Source organism: Hippoglossus stenolepis, chromosome 8 (assembly GCF_022539355.2).
Source record: "Hippoglossus stenolepis isolate QCI-W04-F060 chromosome 8, HSTE1.2, whole genome shotgun sequence".
In the NCBI taxonomy this organism is placed as follows: domain Eukaryota; kingdom Metazoa; phylum Chordata; class Actinopteri; order Pleuronectiformes; family Pleuronectidae; genus Hippoglossus; species Hippoglossus stenolepis.
The window spans coordinates 25722964-25750052 of NC_061490.1; the positions used below are offsets into that span (position 1 = coordinate 25722964).

Consider the following 27089-nt stretch of genomic DNA (forward strand, 5'->3'; position numbering starts at 1 on the left):
GGCAGGTTGTTTAAGGTCACCAGCAGTTCAGCTGCTGACACACAGCTACTGTGTGTCTGTGTGTGTCCGTCTGTGTGTGTGTCCGTCTGTGTGTGAGCGTCTGTCTGTGTGTGTGTGTCCGTCTGTGTGTGTGTGTGTCCGTCTGTGTGTGTGTGTCCGTCTGTGTGTGCAGTTAAAACATGGATAAATGTTCAGGTTTTATCTCTTATTGTGAAAGTCTGTCTGTTTTACCTCTGTGTGAGTGTAAGTAATCTGTGTGTGTGTCTGTGTGTGTGTGTGTGTGTGTGTGTTTCCATCCTAAATGTGTCTTTGTGTTCTCTCAGCTGGCATCAATCAGAGTGTGTGTGGAGCCGAGCCGCTGCCAACAATGAAGCCCTTCACTGGACCTGGAGCCTTTTATCAATACACACACACTTTCAGAGACCCCGAGGGGGGGGTGTTTGGGGTCGTGTGTGTGTGTGTGTGCAGCGTGCAACGTGTGTGTGTGTGTGTGTGTGTAGTAGTGTTGCATTGTCGAAAGTGTGCGGGAGAATATCGGGAATTCATATACCAGGAGTTATGGGTATTTTCTGTGCCAGTTTCAGTAGTTTTTCTATCTTTGTGAGGACGAGTTGAGGACGATTTGGAAAAATCATATCATCTGAATAATTTGCACTGGCAGCACCAATTCTTGTTTGGATATATTATCTTGGAACAATTTCAAAATCCTTTTCTACTCTTTCTAAATAACTTTTTAAACTGTGTGTCTGTGTTGAATAAAGTCAATATTCGAGTATTTGCATTAAAAGAACCAAAACAACTCAGACATCGTATTTTAACAGCTGCATGTTACTCCCCCGATGTGGAAGTGATGATTATGACAAAATAAGAATACACAATTACTTCCTTTAAATAGCCGTTAAATTGCAGCCTCAGTTTATAAAATTAAAAGACCATTTGAAACTGAAGTCTTTTGCAAAATTACTGACTTCTTCTTCACATGTTGTGGCAGCACAGCCAAACTGTTTTGGAGTAGAAGAAGAAGTGATTTCCAAGAATAGAAAATGGCAGTTTTATCTGGAGGAAACTTATAAACTTTAAAGACGTGATATCGGTTCATTGCGTAGATTCACTTGGTAACATCAGAGGCGTTTTCTGATGCTGCTATCGGAACCTCTCTGGTGTTTGATGGTGACTTCAAGACGTGTATGAGGTCAAGGTTACACTCAGACCTACGCCTGTACTGGAAAGCATCAGGTGTTCATTGACTGGTGATTTGAAAGGTGTGTGAATGTGAGAGAGCGACGCACACAGGCGACTTGAGCTGTGGACGTTTCGGTGTCACCTCTCCAACGAGGGGAAGTGAACTGAGGTTTTAAGAGGAGGCACTAATTCTCTTCTACCTCTAAGTTTGAAGTTCATATTACACAAATCAAAACGGCTTCCTCCGGCAGTTGCTGCTTAACCCTGACACAGACACACACAGACACACACAGACACACACAGACACACACCCTTCACTTTAGAGTCTTCCATCTCTGTTTTCGGGCGAGTATCAAATAGCGAGCTCTGAATCCATTTGTCAAACAAGCGGCGGGCGTACGTTGGCGCTCAGGCCTGCAGATCACTCATTTATCTGAACACACTCGTCCATTAGTCCCAGATCTGCTTTCACCTCTTCTCCTCCTCTCTCCCTCTGTTCGTCCCTCTCCTCCCTCGTCTCCCGTTTCTCTCCCTCCCTTTGTCCGGCTTGTCCTTTCTTGTTGTCCTCGTCACCATCCGTCTTGCTCTGTCATCGCTCGTTCGCCGCTCTCCTCTCATCTCCGCTCCTCTGTTGTCGCAGCGATGGAGGGATGGAGGGGTTGACCCCTGGGCGGAGGTCAGAGTTCACCTGGTCCCTACCACACCTCATTTGTGCAATCACTCGCCTGAGCTGTGTACTTAGAGTCAAATGCAAGACGAGCTTAACGTCCACTTGTGCAGCTTCGCTCGTCTTCATTTCAAAGCAAGTGTTCCCTGTTTTGTTTGCTCCGAAAAACACGCAGAATAGTTTCATGGAAATCCTGCAGTTTCCCAGTGGACGCCAGATGAGTGGAAGTGGAAGTCATCAGAGCAGCTCAGAGCCAGAGTGTAGACGGCAGGTTGTTTGAACTCTGCTGTGTTTTGTCCTTTTTTATTGCAGTTTATTTTTCCAGTTAAAAAAAGAAGCGAAGCTGTAATAATCCCAAACTGCCTGAAAATGGGATTTCCAGCACTCGAGCGAGAGAACAGTGGTGCGGTTTGTTCAGAGCGAGAATTTAATTCCAGCAGACTCCAGGAAACAACCCTAAAATATAATAGATTGTGGGAAGAAAGACACGAATCCACTTCCTCCACTTTGGAAACCCAAACACAACACAACAGTCTGGACTCATGCTCATTTCCTGCTGTTTATACTTTATTCTTTGGGGAATAATCCACCTGAAGATATTAAAAAGTGTAAAAATACTCACGGGAGAACTTCACAGAATATATCCAGGGTCTCAATAACTGTGGGGTAAAGAGTCAGAGTCTCGAGAAACGTCTCCATGAAGTTCACCTGATTTATTATAGTTTATACACACACATAACCTTTTGTCTGACGTTCTACAGATGCTGGAGACAGGAAGTATTTGAAGATTCTCCAAGAAACGACATCAAAGTAAAATAAATACCAACGCAGACACAGATCATTCTTGTTTCTGATTGGAAGCCATTGTTTGTGCAATCGAAGGGTTTGAAACTGCAGAAAGTTTTAGTGGAGGATTAATCTTATTGATAACAACTTATTTCCATACATTTCCCTCATGTAACACAAACATCATACACATCAGATCATTAGGGGAAGGAAATCCCCAGGTTGAGTCATGTGGAAGAAAAAGGAAAACAGTGAAATAACTTTCTACTCACTTACGATATTTACCTTCTGACTGATAGAAATTAACGCCGTCAAATAAAACCCATGAGGTAATGAAATGAGTTTTTCTGCAAAGGAAAAAATCTCCACGAAACATAACAACTTAAAAAATATAATAGTTTGATTGTAATGCATCTTTTTTTCCTGGCTCCATTTCTGTTTTTCTTGACACTCGCTCTCTTTCTCCACACACACACAACTTTAACTTGTAATTCCAAAGTGTAAGGACAAGGAAACACAACTTAGAGTCGGGGGTGTGAGCGCTCGGCGTAAACAGCCGTGAACGTTGAGTTTTTGCTCTCCGGTGACCACACAGGCTCGAAGAACAACATGTTGTGATGAAGCTGTTTCAGGGTGAATTCAGGTTAATCTGAAGGAGAGTAAATCAGCGTCGGACACGGGACTGAGGCGGTAACGAAGGAGCCGTGGACTCGATGCTCATAAGCGTGTTTACACAGGTTGTGCAGCCGACTCTCAGAGAGTCTTCTGGGATGAACCGACGTGTTCGAGAGAAACTGTTCTCAATCAAACAGCCGAGACCCTCCCAGAACCGAAAGATGATTCACGGGTTGGAATCTGGTTTGTTTGCAATACGTTCACGATAAATTCCTTCTTCTCCTGATGAATGGGAACATTTGCAGCATTTGTTTAGCAATTCATTTTCTCGCCTCAGAGGAGGAATGCGCAAAAACACGGCATTTAATGAGAGCACGTTTTGTTGAGCTGTTTCCTCACGTTTCTAAACTGAACGTTTTATCTGCTGTTTGAAGTTGAGGTTTACTCGGGAGAAGGAATTAGGTATTTTGGTTATTTGTCATATTTTCACAGCATCAAATGTAAATATAGACAACACATGTCCATTTCCTCCTAAAGTACAAAAATGTTTTTTATTGCTCGTAGAAATATGCAGTCGTCCTTGTTAAAATCTCACAGTCAGATAAGTGGGTTGTAAATATCACTGTTTATCGTGACATTAATAACAAAGACTGTGGTTGATCCCTGTAAAAAGTGAGGAACAATAGAGTCCTTGTGTGTGTCTTATATTTCAGACGTAGATCCAGATGTTTACAGTGCAGGATCAGATGTACATGATGCCTCACCCCCCCCCCTGATCACAGACTTACTCACTGACTCCGTCCTCCTGCAGGTGATGACGCTAGCGGAGGCGGCCGAGGAGAACCGGGCTCTGCTGGAGGAGGCGTTCGTCCGCCTGCGGAGCGCCACCCACCTGTTGGTGCTGCTGCTGTCGCTGTGGCACGGCCTGACCCCCGACCAGACGGCCATCCTGGAGGCCACGCTGCTGCCGCTGCTGCAGGACTCCCCACAGCTGGTACACACACACACACACACACACACACACACACACACACACACACACACACACACACACACAGGGGGCCATTAACATGTCAGTGTCTGTCAATCCATCTGCAGTCCACTCAGTAAACACAGCCCCAACTTAAACACACACTCTGAAAACTTTTAAAATACATTAAGTACTTCTGGTCCCAGAGGAATGCACACACACAGTACACACACACACACACACACACACACACACACACACACACACCCACACAGTCCAACACACACACACATCCTCACACACACTCACTTTCTGCCACTCAACACTCACCTGTCAGCTCTGCACCAAGAGCACATTCTGGGTTACCTGTTTATGATTTACCATTAAACCTGAGTGTGTGTGTGTGTGTGTGTGTGTGTGTGTGTGTGTGTGTGTGTGTGTGTGTGTGTGTGTGTGTGTGTGTGTGTGTGTGTGTGTGTGTGTGTGTGTGTGTGTGTGTGTGTAATGCGCATACACAGAGTTGCTCAAGGTCACAATGAGCATAAAGGACATTGCTCTATAATCAGCCTCTGACCGCGTGTGTGTATATTTGTATGTGTTTATCGCGCGTGTGTCACTAAACAGTCGTGTTGACAGAGTTTCTCCATTTGCCGCAATCACGACAGATTTGTCATCCCACGGAGACTCTGGTTGTGTACCTGTGGGCGTGTGCGTTAGTGCTTGTGTGTGTTAGTTTTTCCGTAGCTCTGATCAATCCCCTGAACCTCTCATTACCCACGACGTCTATTTCCAGCCTCCTCTGACAGCCTCACATTACACACTCACACACACAAACATCTGTGTGTTCATAAACTGCAGTACATAAAATATCTTTAACACACACACACACACAGACACACACAGACACACACAGACACCGACCATGGACCGAAATAGGGTTGAGAGGTTCAGTTGATGAGCCTCTGGGGATTGCGTGTTTGTGTGTGTGCGTGCGTTCTTGTGTGCGTCTGTTATTTTAAATGGGATTAATGGCATTAAGTGAATTAGCAGTAATCAGGGTCACGTACACGACATGAAGACCAGCAGGTGAACTGAGGAGCTATTTTCAGAGATCACACCGCACGCTCCTGTATTTTGCTCCTATGACAACACAATAACCTCCGGCTGCGTTGTGTGAAAGTCAAACTGTGGGTAAAGTCCGGAGAATTGGGTCCGGACTTTACCCACAATGCAGCAGGAGGTTTTCTGAGTGTCTCACTCGGACATTTGCGTTGACACGTGCACGAGTTTCATGTCTGAAAGCAGATTTAAAGAACTGGTGATGCACTTTTTATTTTGAACTATTCTTGTTGTGACAAAGAGTAGAAGCTTCTTCCAAAGTTGCCGGTTTTCTGTCCGTCCCCTTCTCGTGAACATGAAATATCAAGAACGCTTCGAGAGAACTTCTCCAAATTTAGTAGAAACGTTCAGTTGGAATCACAGATGAACTCATTAAAAGTTGAAGGTCGGAGGTCAAAGGTCAAGGTCACGGTGGCCTCGAACACATTTGTCTGTTTTTAGGAAAATTCTTCCAATTTCGACCAGTCGTCACTTAGACTCAAAGATTAACAGATTAGATTTGGGGGGAACAGACTCTACATGAGCATATCACTGCAGAGCGGTAATCCTAGTTTGTCATAGGATTTAAAAAACAATATCTATTTATGTTCTATGGACTGAAGGAGCGTTTTATTACTGTGAGAAGTACACATCGTATCCTGCAGCTACAGTAAGAGAACAATCTTAATAGAAACATTCCAACTATAACTATAAACCATAAACGTAAAGTGAGGAAGGATGTGGACTCGTCTCTATTGTTCCTGCTGAATTTCTGTTTCATTCATATGACCGTAATAATCACAAGGATCATATTTTCCTCCGTGTCCCAGGAGACTGAAACTAAACGGTTTCCCCATTCAGCACAGAAAAATTTGAATATGTAACAAAACCCCACTTGATCTGAGAGCCGCACGTCATCTGTCACATTAGCGTAGATTATGTGATTATCAGGCCGAGGCACAAAGAGCACGGAACTTTAGAAATGAGAAGAATGTGCGTCTGCAAGGAAACAAGGTGAGTGAAGAAACAAGAGGGATTCTTCTGAGGAGCAGATGTCCACGCTAGAAAATAGAAGGAAATGTTTAGAGTTAGAGGGGGGAGAAAGGTGAGGAGAACCTCTTCCTGTCTGCAGGAGGAGGAGGAGGAGGAGGAGGAGGAGGTGCGTCACCAGAGGAAATGCATCTGTGTGGTATCTAACGAAACGTCTCATTTAGTTGCAGCCAAGCAGAACACTTCCTCCTCCTCCTCCTCCTCCTCCTCCTCCTCCTCCTCAGCATTCCTCCTACTTCTCTTTCTCCTCCCTCGCCATCATCCTCTTCTCCCACTTCCTCACTCCGCCCTCATTCTCTCCCCCCTCATCCTCCTCTTCCGCTCCTCACCATCTTCATTTCTCTTTGTTTTCATCATCCCGTTTCCAGCGACTCTTCATCATTCCTCTTGTCTGTTTTTGCTCCATCCTCCTCTTTCTTGCTTCCTCACCCTCTCGCTCTTTCCTTCTCTTCCTCCTCTTTCATCAAGTTTTCTCCGACCTAATCTTCCTCTTTTCTTCACATTCCTTCTTATGCCCCCCACCCCCCCGCATCATTTACACTTAATACCCCTATTAACTGTCTCATCCTCTGTTTTCACTTTCCTCATCCCCTTTTCTTTCTCCTCTTCACCTCCCTCTTCACCTCCCTTTGTCTCTCTGGCTTCCTGACTCTTGTTCTCACCCGTCTCTGTCTCTTCTTCATCTCCCCTCAGTCTCTCCATCCCTTCCTCCTCTCCCACTTTCTTCTGAGCCACCCTCCCTCCTTCTTGTTCCTCCCTCTCTCTCCGTCTTTTGTCTCTTTTTCCATCTGTCACTTAGCTCTCGAGCAGAGTTGCTGACGCTGTCTGTCTGCCTGCTATTCTTGCCTGACCCCCACATTCTCCCGCCCACTGTTTACTTTACCAGAATCCATCATGCGGCCGTACAGCCGCCTCGTTCAGGCCTTCTGAACTCATAACCAAGAATTTCTATATAGTACCTGGGAATGTTTCTTTAGGCTCGAACCTCCACAGAACTATTTACAGTTCTGTAAAGAGCCTGTTCAGGAGAGAAAGTTCTCTGCAGCAGCGAGTCAGGAGGTTTTCTGACTTTTAAGAGAGGATGAAATGAAAGTTTTCTCTCTGAGCGTCACAAGGTCATTATTATACTTCACCAGGTGACGTTTTTTATATATGAAGCACATCAGATTTAATTTAGTGTTGTTCCATATGACTCGTACCTCATGGAAAAAACTGTTCTCCCCTATTTCTTTTATTCCGCTTTTTAATTGTTCTTCATGTTCTTTTATTGCTCTTTTTATATTTAGTATTGCCCCTCATATTGCATCTAATACTTGTATATGCTTTTAGTTTTTCCTCCAATCAAATTTTTGTTACAGTTTTTTAATTAAAGGTGTACAAATACACTTTATCATATTGGAAGTTGGTTACACCCAGAGGCTTTAAAGTGTAATATGAACTGAGCCACTTTCATTGTTCCAGACATTTTTCAGAAAAAGGAATTCCCTGATTTGGGGTCAAGGTGAATTTCTCTTTCCCCCTCTGGAGACTGACAGTATGACATTGTTCTCACGGAGCCGTGACTCCGGCTGCTTCAATGACTTTTCCAGTCACGACGGGGATGTCAGGACTGAGGGATTGTTGTCTGAACCTTTACCCGTCTCTTTGGGAGTCCTCCAAGGTCGTGTGCTCGGCCCGGGGATATGTTCTCCACAGACGTCCAGTGATGTTGCGATCACACCTGAGATTTCCCCTCTTGTCAGATCCAATATTCCTGATGCAGTATAAGTACAAGAGACTCTCACAACTTAGAATCACACATAAAAGCACCAAGGTGGATGAATTACCGACAGTGCAGACAGAGAATAACAGAGCACATACCTCCACTCAGCCTCACTCCCTGTGTCACCATGTTAGAGACAGTGAAAGAAACATCCTGGATCTGCCCCTTCACCTGAATCTGCTCCTAAATGTAATGAGTTCTTCCTAATGGACGATCATGAGTGTCACAGAAATGGTAATAAAGCATTTCATAAATGAGAATGTCTCTAAGTATCAGTAAAGACACTGTCTCTCTGCCAAGGCCCATCAGTCCCTTCAATCCAATCAAGCTGCACCTAATTACACACCGATATCAGCCCTCTTAATCATTCTTTTAATCAAGATTGATGAATTATTCTCTGGTACTACTCACAATGTTGAAGAAAGTGATTAAAAAAAATTCTTTCTTGGCCAATGTCCCATCTTCCCCCCGGGTTCCCAGGAAATCAGACAAACAAGATGACGGGGTGGAAACATAACCTCCTTGGTGCATAAACATATAGGGAACTATCTTCTTGCATTTTCATCGTACTGGTGCAGTGCCCATTCTAAACTGGCCTGTCTGGTATTAGCTGTTTGTCCTGTGGTGACGCTGGTTGCAGTTTTTTTCCTGACACTGTAACAGTGACCTGCAGGAAGTGAGCCGCGGGAAAGTAAAGATCTGCTGCTGCGCAAAGAGCCGATCACCGGTTTATTCTAAGTCGTTGTCGTGACGTGTTTAAATGGTTGTTTTGTTGATGCATTCAAAGTTTCTTAATATTGAAAGTATCACAAAATTTGGCCCTAAACTATGAACATGAGTGTGAAGCTTATTAGATGAACATCTCTCGAGAAAGTCAACACACACACACACAGATTTCTGGAGTTATCAGATAGACGCATGTGTGTCACGTTGTTGTCGTTTACACGTTGTTCTGCTGTGGAAAAACAACATTGCAAAGAAACTTTAACTTTAAAAAACTCCTCTTTTCAAACAGTAGGTGCATTAACACAAAGTCTTTAGGAAGCTACACAAACTGAGTGAGAATAAAACAATCTGCAGCACAACAAGCGCTCTCTTGTTTCTGGCCACAGGAAACCTCTGTCCTCTTTCTGCATTAGTGGGAACTTCGTCTTAATTTATCGCTCTGGCCGACGTCCAAGCCCGCTCCACCTTTTCTTTGCTTCCTTTCTTCTCGTTCAGGAGGATGAATGTCTGCAGTTTAGCTCCAAAGACATTTCATTTTCCTCCGCCGCATGTGGAACATATGTGTCAGTGTGCGCACGTGCACGGCTCCGTGCACAAGTTTCCACAGAGACCTGCTGTTATGTTGTTCCAAGTATTTGATAACCTGGTGAGGTATTGTGGTAAGAATAGGTCACCCGCCTCCCATCTCCGTCTCCTCCTCCTCCTCCCCCTCCTGCTCCTCCTCTCTCATTTTCTCCCCCTGTCCAGACCACACTCCCCCTCCACCTCCCCCTGTCTTCTCTTTCCTTCATTCTTATCTCCTCTCACCTGTCGTCCTTCCACTCGTCTCTTATTCTGTCTCTAATATCTGCCTTCCTCTCTGTCATCATCTCATCTCCTCGACCTTTTACAACCCTCTATCCCTCTCTCTCTCTTTCTGTCTCCCTCTCTCTCTCTTTCTGTCTCCCTCTCTCTCTCTTTCTGTCTCCCTCTCTCTCTTTCTGTCTCCCTCAGTCTCTCCCTCTCTCTCTCTCTCCCTCGCGCCGTCTCTCCCGGTCTCTGTCTCTCCGTCATCATCATTACAGGGTTGATTACCTGTCATTATGGCTCATTAGGGGTCTATCAGTATGGCGGCGGGCAGGACAAGGAGGGGGGAGGAGGGGTGGGAAAAAGGGGACGGTGGGAGGGTACCTGTCAACACACAAACCCACACACACACACACACACACACACACACACACACACACACACACACACACACACACACACTTATCTTGTCCCACAAACCCTGAATCTATAACCAGCCGTGACTTTGACTTTGGATCGGTGAGTTTCAGCGAGAGGAGGGTGTGTAGGTGTGTGTGTGTGTGTGTGTGTGTGTGTGTGTGTGTGTGTGTGTGTGTGTGTGTGTGTGTGTGTGTGTGTGTGTGTGTGTGTGTGTGTGTGTGTGTGTGTGTGTGTGTGTGTGTGTGTGTGTGTGTTTCTGTGTATTCCTCCCTTTCAATTTCAAATGTTTTATTATTTAGTTAAATGTCAATTTAGGTTTAACGATTCCCCATCAAATATTTTCTTCCTCTCCTCTCCCCCTCTCCCCCTCTCTCCTTTCATACTTCTTCTCTCTATCTCTTGTCGTTTAATCCATTTTCCCCTTTATTTTACCTCCCAATGTTTTGTTTTTATTCCCTCTCTTCCTGCACTCACGACCTTTCCTTGATCTGTCTCCTCCTGTTCTCATCTCTTCCTCCCGTCCTCTCCTCTCCACTTTTATCTTTCACCTCCCAAACTTCTTTGCCACATTCTGTCCTCCTCTAGTTGTCCTGTCCCTCTTCATCCTTTTCTTCCTGCTCTTTCTCTCGGGAGAATTAAATAAAATCTCTTTACTGACCCTCATCGCACTTTTATTCTCAGCCCTCGTCTTCCTCGTGTCTCCTCAGGGCTGGGAGGAGAGCTGCGACGCCGCCGTCTCCCACCTCCTGCGGAGCTGCTTGTCGCGGAGCTCCAAGGACCAGGCCACATCTCTGGCCCAGATGGGAGGCCCCCTGCTGAGCCTGCCCCGGGACACCGCCCGCCTCAAGAAGCACATCACGCTGCTGTGCGATCGCATCGGCAAGGGAGGCCGTCTCACCCTGGCCTCCGAGGCCAACGCCCCAGTCCCCGCCCAGGTCCAGAACCTGGCTGCTCCTGGTGAGTCGAGGGACCGGGGGGGAGAATTCAGAGCTGAGCTGATATCGTGTGTTTACACAGTGTGTCCTCGACATAGAATCAAGCCTTGATTTATAAAATATTCAAATCAAATTCTAAGTGGTGCACGATTTTACGTCCTGTCAGCATCACTGAATGTTGTGGCAGATATTTGAGAGGAGCAGTGTCACAAGATACATTTTCCTCCGTTACCCACTGATGAGGCAGGTTTATCTGCACAGCACATTTCAACAGCAGGCCAGTGAAGATACAGTGTGAATGACATCATCGAATCAACATCAGACAACACACAAAAGAGCATTTAGAATAAATCAGAGTTGGAGACGTCCAGAGGAAACGAGCTCCAGACTCATGATGTCAGTGTGTGTCGTCAATAACTGTCAAATCAAAGAAAGTATCATGAAAATAACAATGTTTTAACAATATACATATTGTCAGCTTTCATATTGAACAGTTTTGATATCTTACAAAAGTTCATTTTAGAAATAAATTGAAGTGAATTGATTTTCACTTTTTAATCAAAAGCTCTGTTTCTCTTTTTAGAGAACGAATAGTGAAGTTTCTTTTCTTACTTTCCTCTGACTCGATCATCTCGGTCTATCTGCGTCTGTTGTGTTTTCTGAAGCCACGCCTGGGTGTGTGTGTGTGTGTGTGCGCGTGTGTGTGTGTGTGTGTGTGTGTGTGTGTGTGTGTGTGTGTGTGTGTGTGTGTGTGTGTGTGTGTGTGTGTGTGTGTGTGTGCGTGTGCGTGTTGTTGCCGTACGTGTGTTGATGGACAGCCTCATATAAGCCAGTCCCCTGATGAAGATTTTCGGCCTCGCCAGGCGAAAACATGACGTCTATTCATACAACCAACACACACACACACACACGCCTTTAAATGCATCCCTACACACGCCCACAGACACGCACAAATGAAAAACATACAGGTACATAGTTATGACACACAGACTGTGTACAGTGCGTCAACGACGGATACATTGTGCAGACACACTCATAAAAACACACACACACTCTTTGGCACGCAGAGTCACATTTGCAGGGTCGACTCACTCATAAAATCATACGTATACACACACGCACACACACACACACACACACACACACACACACACACACGCCGTACGGATCATTTAGTCTTGGCTGAAGTTTATAGAGGTGTTTCTGACAAGATCATCAATTACAGTTGGTTCTCTCTCCTCTTTTCCTTCCCTCCCTCTTCATTTCATTTACTCCTCCTCCTCCTCCTTTCCTCATTTTACCTCTGAGTTTCCTACATAAAAGTAAAACGTGAAATAAATCTTTTTTTTTATTGTGCAAACAGAATCTCTCTTGTTTTGCAGAGTTGTGGTTCAGTGTTTGTTTCATGTGCTGCTCACGCAGGTTCACTGGGCTGCGTTACAGCGCCGGGTCGTAACGGAGACTGTAAAACCTGTGGCACTGAAACAGGGACATATGGTCAGGAAGAGAAAAATAACACAGATGTGAGTAATGCAGCATCATTAATACAAATGATTCGAGCTGGAATATCTCAAATATATAACTACTTTAACGTTTGAATTCAATAAATTCTAATTAAATAGGCAAAAGTGAAAGTACAACATTGACTTAAGTTAAAGTAAGTTTCTACTTGAAGAACTTGCCGAGTGACGCCTGTTCCCTAGCAACAGTCTGCTTCATCATTACAGCCCCGTTCTCTGATTGGATCAATAAACCAGTTCCCCTCTCGTTATTGGTTCCTTTTTATAATATCAAAAACAGTGTGAACATTTAACGCCATACACAATACAATACTAAAACTAATTAAAATATTCGAGAGAAGGGTTGAATTTGGACACGTGAGCCGTTCAATATTAATGAGCTTTGAATAAACAGGTGACCGGCGCCCGGCGGCGGCTGGGACTCATCAGAGTAAGCGACGTTCTCGACAACGACAACTGATTCTCCAGTTCAGGTTCTGCACACTGAGTCGAGCTTCACTGCACTTTGAATAAACAGATAGATGAACGGCTGTGTGTGTGTGTGTGTGTGTGTGTGTGTGTGTGTGTGTGTGTGTGTGTGTGTGTGTGTGCAGGGAGAAAAGTCTATAAAACTTTAAAAGCTTGTTAGAAAGTCATTATAGTGATTACAGCGGTCTAGGAATTACTCATGTTGTGGGGATCTGTTTAATAAAGTCCTCATGGGGGCAAAAAGCAAATACCCAATCAAGGAAATCATCAAATTTGAAGGTGAAGACATGAGTGGTGTGTGTGTGTGTGTGTGTGTGTGTGTGTGTGTGTGTGTGTGTGTGTGTGTGTGTGTGTGTGTGTGTGTGTGTGTGTGTGTGTGTGTGTGTGTGTGTGTGTGAGAGAGAACATGAGAGGGAGAGTGTGTTTGTGTTTATGTTTCCTTGTCATGTGGTCTCCCCTCACTCCTTTAGTCTGCTGCCAAAATTCACACACACACACACACGCACACACACACGCACCACAAACACACTGCGGCCTCAGTAAACAGTCGTTTGTTAGCCGTCTCACATGTTGCTTTTTCACCCGCCCGTAAACATACACATTTGTTTACGTTTCCAACAACACCGGCGGCAACCGTTTCCTTCCAAGACCGCAGAAGCATGCACGTGCACGTATACACACACACACACACACACACACTCACTGGGATACCACACAACAAGCCCCACTTCATTGCTGCAGAGTGTGTGTGTGTGTGTGTTGATGTTTGAAATAAAATAAAAACCCTGACAACACACACCCACCTCTAAACACTCTGTGAATCTCGACTGTTAAATTCTCACCTTTTCTCTTAAAGCAGAAAAATCACACGTCTGAATTTATCTCGTTATCTACGAGCAGAAGGAGAAGTGAGCGGAGCCTGAAATGCAAAATATGTCAGTTGCTGTTTTTAACCAAGATAAGTCTGAAAAGTTTTCCTGCACGTTGAGCTAAAAGTAATATTCTCAGTCTCAACATGTGTAACTGTTCCCATCAGTGTTATTCCTGATTTAATTCAGGTGACGTGGACAGTTTCTCTCCTCATCACACGACCTTCAGTTTCACCCCGATGACATCATTCAGACCAACTGGCTTCAACAGCTGCAGTCTGTACACACACACGCACACACGCACACACACACACACACAGACACACACACACACCTGGTGAAATCAGTGGTGTTTATCACAGGGTTCATTATTCAGCGTGCTGTCAGCGCGGCTTTGAAGTGAACTCAGCCACGGAGGTGTGTGTGCTGAGGCCTCCTCCCACACACACACTGTATATACACACTTTATCTCCCAACGAGACTTATTTTTCTGCAGTGAGAGACGCTTCCTGGCAGCGGCGAGTCTTCTCTGTCTCGGCTGCAGTAAATCTTCTGTAATAGTCTTTTGGGGTTTTTTTTGGCTTTGATCAGTTTCTCTCTTCTGTCTGTAAAGAGAAGAACGTTCTCCCGGCTGTGATGGAGGATCAGTCTGACGTAGAAACATTGGTTCTCATGTAAGAATTATTTGTTCTGTAGTCGACCTGCAGAAGAGACCGGAACATTCACGTGTGTGTCAAAGTATATTAGCTTGATGCTAATTGTTTAAAACTGCAATGAACAAATGTGTTTCGTTGTTGGATCAAGTACCAGCAGGAAACATTTCAGCGTAACACCACCTGTTTTTGTCTCCGTCCAAGTCAGTTTCAAAGACTTGTCCCCGACCTCGGTGTCATCGCCACCATGAGACCGTCTTGTTTTTGGTCGGTCTCTTCATTTCACTTTCTTCTCTGCATCTCTGAATTCAGGACAAATCTCTGAACTCCTAAAGTCCATCACTTGACTCGTAGCTGTTGTGTAGTGTGTGTGTTCTCTGACAGGAAGTGCAGCTCCTTATGGTATCACTGGGGCGTTAATTGTGCTAATTTGCTGTCATCATGAACGCTCGCTCACACACGCACAGGCGGCGTTTATCATGTTTACACACTTTTCTGAAGCGTTTGCTGAAGAGAATAGAAACATGTTCTTCCGTGAGGGAGTTTCTCCTTCGCTCCATTCGAGTGTCTCAGTTCAGAGTGTGAGCCTGACAGGCTGTTTAGTGTCTGTAGGCAAACGTTGTGATGTTTTGAACTGAAAAAATTATAGGAATAAGTGTATTTGGTGTTTGACCTAATGATATGTTTCTCTTCTAATGAAGTCAGACACGTTTACTTATGTTTGATTGAAAGGAGGCCGACACAAAACTTGCGTGTGTGTGTGTGTGTGTGTGTGTGTGTGTGTGTGTGTGTGTGTGTGTGTGTGTGTGTGGCAGTGGCAGTTATTTTCACAGTGTTCCACTGGTAGCTGTGGTTTGGGGCCGACATCTATTTTAGACTTAAAGAGAGGGAGAAGATGGGCTTTTGTGTGCATATATATATCTATCTATATATATATATATATAGATATATATATATATATGTGCGTGTGTGTGTGTGTGTGTGTGTGTGTGTGTGTGTGTGTGTGTGTGTGTGTGTGTGTGTGTTCAGAGGACACGGAGCAGAGGGAAATACATGCAGTATGTGTAAGTGTAGGTCAAGTCTGGTGTGTGATCCTGAGCAGCTGCCTTTGTTCTGTCTCTGTGGTGTTTGCAAATTGAAGAGTTCTCCTCCAGGAAGCTTTAAATACACCAGCGCTCGTCTATTTTTGAAAAGAATCGATCGTTACCTGAAGCTCATCGCTCAATAAATCTAAAACGTACGTTTCAGCGCGAGTGTGAAACTAAAAACTCACAAAACTAAAGACACATATTTTACACGAGGAGTCGTTGTCGCACACTTTTATGAAACGGCAGAAATCTCTTTTGATGATATTCAACATAAACACGACTGTGATTGTTTTGTACTGAAGAGTGTGTCCCAGCTTCAGACAGAAGAGATCAGGTGTCTCTCACACACACACACACACACACACACACACACACACACACACACACACACACACACACACACACACACACAGAGTTTATAAAGCATTCACACATCCTGGCTTTTGATGTGTGCAAATCTGTGGATCTAACAAACTGTGCGCGTACAAAGATGTGTACATCGAGGGGGGATTGAAATAGCGTAAAGCCCACAGCCAAATTGCTGGTAACCGCAGCAGCGCAGTGTCACCCCCATCTTCAGACCACAGCCCAGAATAAAGCAGGAATGCGCTGGTGTCTCCACACTGCGCAGACCAAGACAGAGCTGTCTATTGGAAGCAGCTTCACCCTTCGACCGAGCTGTCCAGAGCTGTTCCCAAAGTGGCCCGGAGCTGTCACACAGCAGCCAGACGCTCCCACACTGTCCCATAATGTCCCAAACTGTCACAAAATGGCTCCGGATTTCTTCACGCTGTCCTCAAATTGTCGCTGACTGGCCCAAACCGTCCCCATCTATATACAAACAGACCCACAAATGTCCCAAATTTCTCAGACCGTCCCCGGCTCTGTCTAAACTCCCCTCAAAATTGCCCCAAGCTGTCCAAACAACCTTTTAAAGTGGCACAAACCTTCCTTTACTAGCTTAAAAATGTCAGTTTCAGATTTACCCTAAACTGGATTGAACCACACTGTATCTAAATGGCCTCTAAACATCTGCACATGGACCCTGAACCTCGCACACTGCTCCTTAAATCTCCTTAAATGCCTCTGAGCTGTAGGAATTTTTATAACTGCACAAAACATTCCCAAACGTGTGACAAAATCTTCTCAGGCTGTCCCAGAGCACTTTATGAAAACCATTCACCTTTCCCTCCTCCAAACGCTCTCCAGACACCGTTCCTCCCGTCCAGCTGTCGGCAGAGCCTCTCACAGCTCGGACACGGTGTTGTTGTGTTTATCTGCCCCTGACGGGTTTGGTTCAGTTTCCTGCAGCATCACACTCGCTCCTCATCTTTCAGGATCTCAGTAGAAACACTGTGAGGAGAAGGGATTGTACTGATGCTGGCTGGAGTATCTCCAAGCTGTTTCTTAAAACCTGCAGAGTGGCTGTGAACTCTTTCAGATTCAGGGGTCGTCCACAGTCTTTAATAACTGAGAGCGGAGACGTCCCGGTGACTTTAACAAGCTGAGGAGCCGAACACGCCGCTGAATGTTAACGGCCTTACGAGAGAGAGAGAGTGAGCAGGTTTCACATTCCTGTCGCTGCACTGCAACACCACGATGAGTAATAAAGATGGACGACGCGTCTCCACTTCCTCCTGTCGTACAGAAATAGAGCTAAAATATCTTAGATAGCGGTGATATCATCCTGAGCAGCAGAGCTTGTGGGTGCAGCTACACTTTAGATCCATAAGTTTGACCAATCGTAAGTTACTCAGTTGTTAATTATGAAGTTTCACCTGCTTCACAAAGTCAAGTAAGAACAACAAAGTATTTAATGTGCAGTTGGCATGATTTTTTAGTTTGGAACAGCTTGAAGAAAATACATTTACATGTACATGTACATTTTCATCTGATGTTAATTTGCTCCTTAATTAATTTCTCCTACTTTTTCGGACGACCTCCATCTGCCACTATCCCAACTTCAACCCTGTGTGTGTTACAGTTTGTCCAACTTCTACAGTTACACTAACGTTACACATCTACAGGTTCACCCTGCTTCTATTTCTACTCTATATATATATCATCTGCCGTGACCACCATCGCTGCCATTATTCTTGTACAAGCTCTATAACATAACAACTATAATTACAGTGTCATCTTCCATTCCACTGCTTTTCTCGGGTGTTGAAGTGTGATGTGGTGCAGAGGATAGAGTCTAAATCTCAGGGTTGTCTAAAACTGATAACCCGAGCGTTGAGACAAATATAGACGTGGCCGCGGCCGAGGGAAACGCAGATACACACCGCAGCACCATCCGGGCGGTGCTACGCCTACTATTTACAGAGCGGGAGAGAGGGATGAGAGGGAGGAATGCACGAGAGGTCAGCTTGAAGAGACAGGCTGTGTGTGTGTGTGTGTGTGTGTGTGTGTCTGTGTGAGTGTGAGTGTGAGAGAGGAGAGAGAGAGAGAGTGTATGTGTGTGCATGATGTGATTTTGTTTCAGAGTGGCTCCAGAGGTGGGCTATTTCCTTACCTCATGTTGATGTAAGACTGAGGCTAAAACACACACACACACACACACACACACACACACACACACACACACACACACACACACACACACACACACACACACACACACATTCCCCGTGAAATTGTGAGACAGCGTTAAAAGAAATGACTCCCCCTAGAAAAACACCTGCCCAATTAAGAGCGAGGCATATCCCATTTCAAACAAGTGTGTGTGTGTGTGTGTGTGTGTGTGTGTGTGTGTGTGTGTGTGTGTGTGTGTGTGTGTGTGTGTGTGTGTGTGTGTGTGTGTGTGTGTGTGTGTCAGAAGCCACAGGCTGTGCTCTCACCAAAGAGAACACGATTGGGTTTAGAAAAGGCCAGGATAAATATTAGAGAGGACTTAAGGTAATCTGTGCACACACACACACACACACACACACACACACACACACACACACACAGATGAAGACGCAGTGGGGGAGATGGAGACACACACACATTCTCAGACACCTTAAGGGAGACACGATGGCAGACACACACACACACACACAGTCTCGTACATGCTCAAACACACACGACACAAAGGCACGTGTGTTCGGTGCATGTTAAATGAAAGTACCGTGAAACTGGACACAATCCTCGGGAAGGAGAGGAAATGAGGAGAAAGGGAGGGATGAAAGGGGGTGGGAGGAAGGAGAAATGGACATGAGACAAAGAGGTGGAATAGAGAGGGTGAGGAGGATGAACAGAAATAAAGACAAGAATAGACGAGGAAGCAGGACAGACAGAGAGAAGATGGAGGAATGGATGAGGAGGGGAGGAGACGTAAAGGAGGAGACAGAGAGGGGAGGAGAGTAATGAGGATGGGGGTGAAGAGGAGACAGAGAGGTGAGACGCTGAAGAGACAAGGCGTCCAATTCATCGGCCTCAGGAGCTCCCTAAACCCAGACTGATCCATGGGATTCAAGCAGGGATTTGGTCGCACACACACACACACACACACACACACACACACACACACACACACACACACACACACACAACTAAACATCTACATTTAGAATTTTTTTTTCAATAAATGCAGACGAGCACACATAATTTAGAAAAGCAGGAATAACATAAAAAAGCTGTTTTCTGGACGTCGAGCTCTTTACCACATATTATTTGTAGGAGGGAAATACGAATCCATTATTTGTTATTGACCAACATCTTAATTGTTATGATGTGTAACAATAAAATGCAACTTAGTCGTCGGTCACAGTTGAAATGTTCCACTGACTAAACCGTAGTTACTTGTGTGTAAGTCACGGTGTGACCTCGATCAATAGAATCAACTGATCACTGTGGTAGTGATCGGCATCGACGTCCAGCCGATACATGTCATCAGCTGTCAATCATGACGTCTCAGCCCCTTTGTATTTCATCAAATTAAAACCAAACTTATCAGAAACAAACACTTGAACAAACAACACGTGGTCGCTGCTGTCGATGTGTAAACAAAGTCCTCCCCGGGACACGTCTCTCATGAAGGGACGCAACTTAAACTCTGGCCTCTTTAATGAAGTGGCTGACCGGCGGCTGCAGACTCACTGAGCAGCTGTGGATCTGTACATGTGAAGCATTCGCTCAGAAATGGGATTCTCTCTCTGTCTTTCAGGAGGTGTTGAGCCCATTGCAGAGGGGCCTGGCGGGGGGGAGGAGCTGGAACTTCAACAAGAGGCCACCAAGTTCATCAAGAAGAAACAGCCGTCGAAGAAAGTCAAGAAAGGTCGGTCGTCTCCTTTGTACTTTGCTCTTTCTCCTTCTCATCTGTTTGTGGGCCTGAGGTTCCCCCCTGGCTCTCACGCCCCTCAGCGGCTCTGCTGCCGCTCGGCACATTTCAAGCCGAGCGTATCAGAATGCATCACCGCGGCGATGCATCCGCAGCTTGTCAGTAAATCCTGAGCAGAGCCCTGACACCGATATCTGTTCTCTGTCTGTCACACTGTTGTAATCCACCTCTATTTTCCCTCACGGCACAGCGCTGCCTCTCATCTGTTATCCTCACATACCGCTTTGACTGCCGCTGGCTCGGCCCCGACAGAATCAGCATGGTTCGGATTCTAGTCGAGGCCAAAAGATGAAATCACACAATAAATTTCGTTCCGCAGATGCATCATGGGTGTTCGTGGTGTTTCCCAAAGAGCTGCGCGCTCTGAGTTATATCCCCCAGTTTTACTGCACTGTTCATATTTCTGCTGGATGGGTAAAGTCTCACTTTGAAACCTGCCGTCATGTCCCAGCTGGAACTGCAGCACTTTGTCAGCGTGGCTAAACGGCAGGAGGACGCATGTGCCCAGTGTGTGTTGCCTACACAACCCGATGCAAACATAGTGTAAACTGTGTCTCCGTCATCTTCACGTTGGGCTCCATCCAGGTTGTGTCGTAGTTGTTGAGTTTTCTGAACACAGCCTGGATGAGGCTTTGCATTGTGAGGACTTAAGAACTGGATTTCATGAGACTGTAACCCCCAGCATGCACTGGGGCAATATGCAGCTGGCAGTGACGCCACAACTCCGAGTGTGAAGCCATGTTATTTCCACCGAAACCAGTAGATGTCCTCCTTTGTTTCGCATCTCATTCACCAGCCCATCCACCTTTTAGGCATTAGCTCTTAGACGTGAACTTTTCAAAGTTTCTCTTTCAGATATATTTGCATTTTACCAGATTCACGTCCATCACGTGGTAGAAACGTCATCAACTCGCTCGCTCCTGAGCAAGTGACTCACGTTCTCTCGTACAGCTCCGGTAGAACGCTTCAACCAAATGTGTGGACTTCAGTTCATGTCTGCAAGCAGGTTCATAGTCAGCGCTCAGTCTTTCAATGCTCCTGGAGATGTTCTTCACTGATGTGGTTATAATCACAGTGAAGGACGTCCTGTCATCATCACAGTGTTATTGCTACAGACGGAGTCTTCCGGAGTGGAGGTGCGAGCGTGTCCGGTGTTGCTCGCTCACTGTTGCCAGGTCTACACTGTTTCTCCGTTTGGGGAGTTGGACCTCGCTCCCGTCCTCCACTCGGAGTCTGCTGTGTCTCCTTCTCACTCTTCTCTTCTCGTTATGTTTGAGTCCACGTGGCTCAACTCTCAGTTTGTCCTTCTGTCATTTGACCGACAGTCACATCAGGTCGGCAGCAGAGATATCTGCTCATTTAGCCGAGGTTCTGACCCTTCCTCCATCCTGTTTCATGAGTTTGTCTGAGGTGGATAGATTCGCTTTGATGGGCTCTACTTTCGTTGTGTGTGTGTGTGTGTGCGTGTGTGTGTGTGTGTGTGTGTGTGTGTGTGTGTGTGTGTGTGTGTGTGTGTGTGTGTGTGTGTGTGTGTGTGTGTGTGTGTGTGTGCGTGCGTGTGTGTGTGCATGGTTAATCCACTCCGGCGTCACCACTAATGAGAGGGGGAGGTGTGGGAGACACATAAAGGGCGACACAGGGATGTTGATATACCCTCATATACAGTACACACACACACACACACACACACACACACACACACACACAGAGTAAGGTAAGAACACTGCTTTAATGTGTGTCACATCAAGTCTTATCACTGTTCATTTAGAAACACATCTGTACTGATCTGAAATCAGCTGATAACGTATCAAGTGACAGTGAAGTGTTTGTGCTCTGGCGGCAAAATCCCCCCCAAAAGCCTTCTGGGTTTACAGGGCAGCGCACAACTCTTATAAATCCAGGGAACAAGGCAGAAGAGAACAAATCAGTTCAAAGCTCTTATTTTTCAAACAAAGACACACACACACACACACACACACACACACACACACACACACACACACACACACACACACACACACACCTTCCGCCTACCTGTCTATGACTTGAAAGTAATTAGGCGCCATGCCAAACCCCGCACCCCTCACACAAACCTCTGTTAGGGTGCATGGCGACCGGAAAGAACATTAGGTCGACTTGAAAGACATCAAAAGGCGTCAGAGAGAAAGAGAGAGAGAGAGAGAGAGAGAGAGAGAGAGAGAGAGAGAGAGAGAGAGAGAGAGAGAGAGAGAGGAGAAGCTCTCTCTTCCTCTCCTCAGCTTGAAGGAGGGATGAAAGAGAGATGAAAGGGAGAGTGTCTTCCTTCTCCCCTTTCTGCATCCTTCTTGTTGTTCTGCTCCTCCCCTGCAGCCCACCTGGGATCACAGACACCATCCAGGGCGCACACACACACACACACACACACACACACACACACACACACACACACACACACACACACACACACACACACACACCTGGATACAGATGCACAAACTCGAACAAGAAAGTCCAGGTCCTCCGCTGAGGCCGAACCATCCTACACCTGATTTTGATTGAACAGGAAGTGATCTGACATCTAAAGATGTGAGTCTGCACTTTGTCCACATTCATCATCCTACTAAATGTGCCTGACTTTTTAAAGTTATCAGTTTAAATATGATTGAACTACAGACTTTATACAGATGGACAACGTGTCTCCACTTTCTCACACTATCCACAGATGAAGCCAGAATAACCGAGCGCTGGCGTCTTGTGCGAGTGACGTTATTCTGGAGCCCGTCTGTGCAGCAGCGAGCGGAGGATGTTAATATCATCAAATAACTAACCCTCTCTCACAGAGACACACACAGACACGCACAGACACACACAGACACACACAGACACACACACACAGCACAGTGACGTCCTCTGGTCTCTGGATCTTTGAGTCGCACGAGGACCCATCAGGCCCGGTGTCAGTCTGCGGTCAGTGTTCTCATTAAGCCACATTATGTCCCATCACAGCCACTGTAGATTTATGCTAACGGCTCTCAGCCACTCACGAGCGGCCGTGCGTTCTGGTCTCCAGCTGCAGGGACACTGCACCTCGTGTGTTTTGGCATCGCAGTGGGTCAGAATCAGCCGTTCAGACATGTCCCCGCTGCACCTTGCACATGTTACCATTAGCTGTTCGCCTTCGTCCATTAGTTACGTCCTTTGTGCATTAGCGGCGGCTGAAGCTTTATCTATTAGGGGCTGAATCCAGATAAGAGCCGCTTTCCATCACTGACGGTTTTTATTAGTGCAAGTAGAAAACGGAGATACAGAGAAAAAGACGAGTCACAGAGGGACTTTTAATCTTTGAGATTTTAGAGTTGTTCTGTAGAACCTGCTTGGACTCAATGGAGCTGCCAACTAATCTGAATGATTTAAAGTCGTGGATGTTTTTATGATCAACTCAACACAGAAGATATTTTGAGCATTTTAATTTGACAGCACCTTTTATCACACATGACATTTTTCTAACTAAAACTGCAGCCCCTTTATTTGACAGGAAACACGACCAGTTTTCTGACATGAACTCCAGAAGAAAAAACACACAACCTTTCATAAACGAAGAAGCAGCAGGAGATTATCAAGTCAGACATGTTCATAACAACAGAATGATCTCCGCTGTGCGCCCGTGTGCGTCGCAACCTTTCAGCCATTGAGTGGACGAGTCCCCACTAACTGTGAACTGTGGTTCTGAGGGTTGTTATGAGTCAAACTGGGGACAGTATCAGCCACATTCATATGGAATTCTGAATTTTCACGCTGTTGCTTTTGTATTCAGCGCCACAGTGACCCTCATTAGATTCTACATAAAAGTTATTCCAGTTTCACCCAGTTAGACATATTTATATATGGGGGTTGAGAGTTCTGGTATCAGATCTGAATAAATGATAATGTGTTGGAAGGCAGAACCCTTTTTTATTTGTTCCCAGAAAAGTTTCTGCCTTTGAAAGAGTTGTTGGAGTCCCCTGGTGATTTCAGAAGCTCATGCAGCTCCTGCAGCTCGAAGCAAACTGTGACTCTGAATCTTTGTAATTAAAAGATTTGGCATGAAAACGTGTAGTTTAGATATCAGCAGAGTTACAGTTTGCCCTCGGGCAGCTCTGAGTGGGAGTCGACTTTCAGGAACCTGGCTTCAATTTGTTTTGTGTTAGTTTCAAATTCTATATCTGTGCTCTGATGTATATGACATGTGCAGCCACATCCTCCTTCTGTTTTATGTGGATAGAGAGATAAATGGATGAGGACGAACTTCCCTCTCGTCTGCACCTTCCCTTTCTCTCCCAGGTGACTTGTGTTGTCAGCAGCGGAGAGAAGCTGCTCAGGTAATGAAACTCGTAGTGACTCAGCGAGCGTCTGTGTTCGGAGGCCGGAGGAGGCTTGTACTAACACGGCTGAGTTACACAGTCCTGCTGTTTGAGTCTGTCTGTTAGATTAGAAAAACACAGAGAACAGAGCTGCAGTATCAGCTTACAGTCGCACACACACACACACACACACACACACACACACACACACACACACACACACACACACACACTCTGCGGCTGCTATTCACATCCAGGTTCTGCACACACACACACAGACACACACTCAGTGGGCAGGTTTCCTCATCCTGAACAGGATCCTCCCGGGCCGTGGCCAGAACTTCTGACCCATGGACTTCTGTTCTGGCCGTGTGTGTGTGTGTGACAGAGTGTGTGTGTGTGTGTGTGTGTGCGCGTGCATGTGTGAGACAGTGACAGATAGAGGTCTCTCTATTCCCAGCTCGTCCCCCATGAATTAGAACACAGATAGAAAGTGAACCCTTGTTTAGCCATCACACACACACACGTCTTTTTAAGTGTCCTCGCAGATGGGAAGTAAAATATGTTGCGTATGAAACCAAGCTCCAATGATGCATGTGTGTGGTGCACGTGATGGAAATCCAGAGTGTTGGATGGTGTCTATAGTAAGAGGAGGTGTGGTCATTACAGTCATTACTGTCATTACAAACAAATAAACAAACGACAAACAGGAACATCTTAAACTTAGTTCATGTTCTCATGTTTAATAAGTGATGATCTGATTCCATTCAATGTCAATAAATGGTAATATAGATTTTCTTTTTATCTGTCAATTGTTAAGATGACCTGCTGTAAATGAGCCGATAATATGTGCAAATGGAAAATGTATTTATTAAAAACTTACCTATAATCCAAAGATGCCAGAACAAAAGTAAAAACCATCACATTTCCATCTGAGTGCTGAGTTTAAATCTTGAACTCAAAGCGACGCTGAGGCGACGTCACAGGCTGAAGCAGAAGATGAACAGTGTAAAAAAGATTTGAATCTTAAAAGCCTCTTACGGGGAATTACAATCAGATTTCAGCTGATTAAGCTGGTTTGTTTCAGGAGTGTGACAGATTCATGAGAAACTGCAGCTCTTCTGTCTCAAGACTCTGTTTCCTCTCTTCTACTAAAACAAATACAGACTGACAGTGTTTCCAGATCGGTTTAGTGTCAGGAGCAGTCAGAGAAATGATCTTTTACTTTCTCAACTTCCTTTGAATCGTCTTATTGTCATCTTCAGTATAAAGATGAATGTTTTCTAATAATAATATAAACCTACAACATTTATAATTTGCTATCATGACAGATATCTTAACACAAAATGTCCAGTTCTGTTTTCCTGGGTTTAGCTGCATGTTGCGACGCCACAAGAGTTTGTATTTTTGCCTCATCGGGGGGGTTTGCATGGTATTTAAATTGATGCGGTGTGTTCACCAAATTACAGCTGGTTTTCAAGCGCCTGTCCCCCGAGTCAAACATGTCAAGTGCTGGGTTCTCAAAATAAAACAGCTCGCTTCACATTTTCCCGCTCGTCACGTGTGGGCTCCCCCTCCCGAGTGGAAGAGGCCGTCGGGCGTCGAGCTCCACGCGTCCAAATACTTGTCAGACGCCTGAGATCCAGGTCCTCGTCGAGCTGCGAGCTCCTGGGATCCGGCTGGGAACGAATCAACCTGCATCCAACTACATCAAGAAGAAATCCACCATGTCCACGTTTGTCAAGAGAGTCGTCACTAAACCCAAGTTACGTCGAGCAAACGTTCAGGGGAAACAAAGAGGCAACACTAACTTTGAAACTTAGATCTATGCTTAGGTAAAAACACTCAGCACTCAAAGATGTTTTTCCATATGACGTCTAGTGTCTTCTCATCACTCACAGGAATTTAGTTTTGGTTGACAAATTGAATTTAGGCATAAAACACAAAAAATATCAAATCTGAAACGCTTTAAAAAGTCACAAAATTCATAGACGTCCTCAGTGGAAGCTCTCGTGACAAATGACACTTAGCGATGTGGTATTTATTTTCTGAAAAGAGAAAAAGGACTCGTCTATCGTAGACATGAGCTCAGAGCAGAGGGACAGACGGACCCTCCTGTACTGGTTGAACTGGGAATGGAAGGTCGCGTCACCTCCTGGCTGTTTTTTAATCTCTGTGCTTGTAGCTTGTCAACAACATTTTTAGGTAGCAACATTTGCTCTCGTGCTGTAACTCCGAAGCCCGTGCGTGCCAACAATATCTCCGCCGCACGGCTATCACGCCATCTCCCGAGCTATTTGTTGGCCCCGTTGTGTTGACGGAGCGCTGATGAGATGCTCGGCTGTTTAATGTGTGTGTAATGTTCCACTAATGTCTCTGCAATGACATTATCAGATCAGCTATTCTTGGCCAGAGGATAATGCTCGTGGTGATTACAGACAGAAATGGGGACAGCGTTCCAAATATTTGTTGCCTGGTTGGGTAACAGGCTGGACTAATGCTTATGGACCTGTGGCACCCGGCAACGGAAAAGTTCAGCGGTTCTGATCCCTACAACAGCCGCTAAGTCCCGTCAGTGACCTTGTGTCGGGACAGCTCACTCATTTGGAAATATGTCTGAGATAAAAGCTGTGGAAAACCAGTGTAAAAGATGGGGCCCTGGGGAATGTGCTATCTAGAAGTGTTCAAGGTTTCCTCCCACAGGCCAAAGACACGCAGGTTCGTTGTAATCGGCGAATCCATATTTGCTCGTAGGTGTTAATGTGGATGTGAATGGTTGTTTGTTGCTATATGTCAACCCTGGCAACCTAACCTGGGTGTATCCCAGCTCTGACCCACTGACAGCTGGGAT

General features: G+C 45.5%; 1 protein-coding gene across 1 annotated transcript in view; it reads left to right on the top strand.

The window, feature by feature from the left end:
• Positions 1-27089, top strand: part of bbs9 (Bardet-Biedl syndrome 9) — a 131005-nt gene that overhangs the window by 69443 nt on the left and 34473 nt on the right. The window contains exons 19-21 of the mRNA XM_047341041.1: positions 4062-4244; positions 10770-11019; positions 19746-19856. Of these exons, the coding sequence (XP_047196997.1) occupies positions 4062-4244; positions 10770-11019; positions 19746-19856 (544 nt within the window). The remainder of the gene's footprint in view (positions 1-4061; positions 4245-10769; positions 11020-19745; positions 19857-27089) is intronic.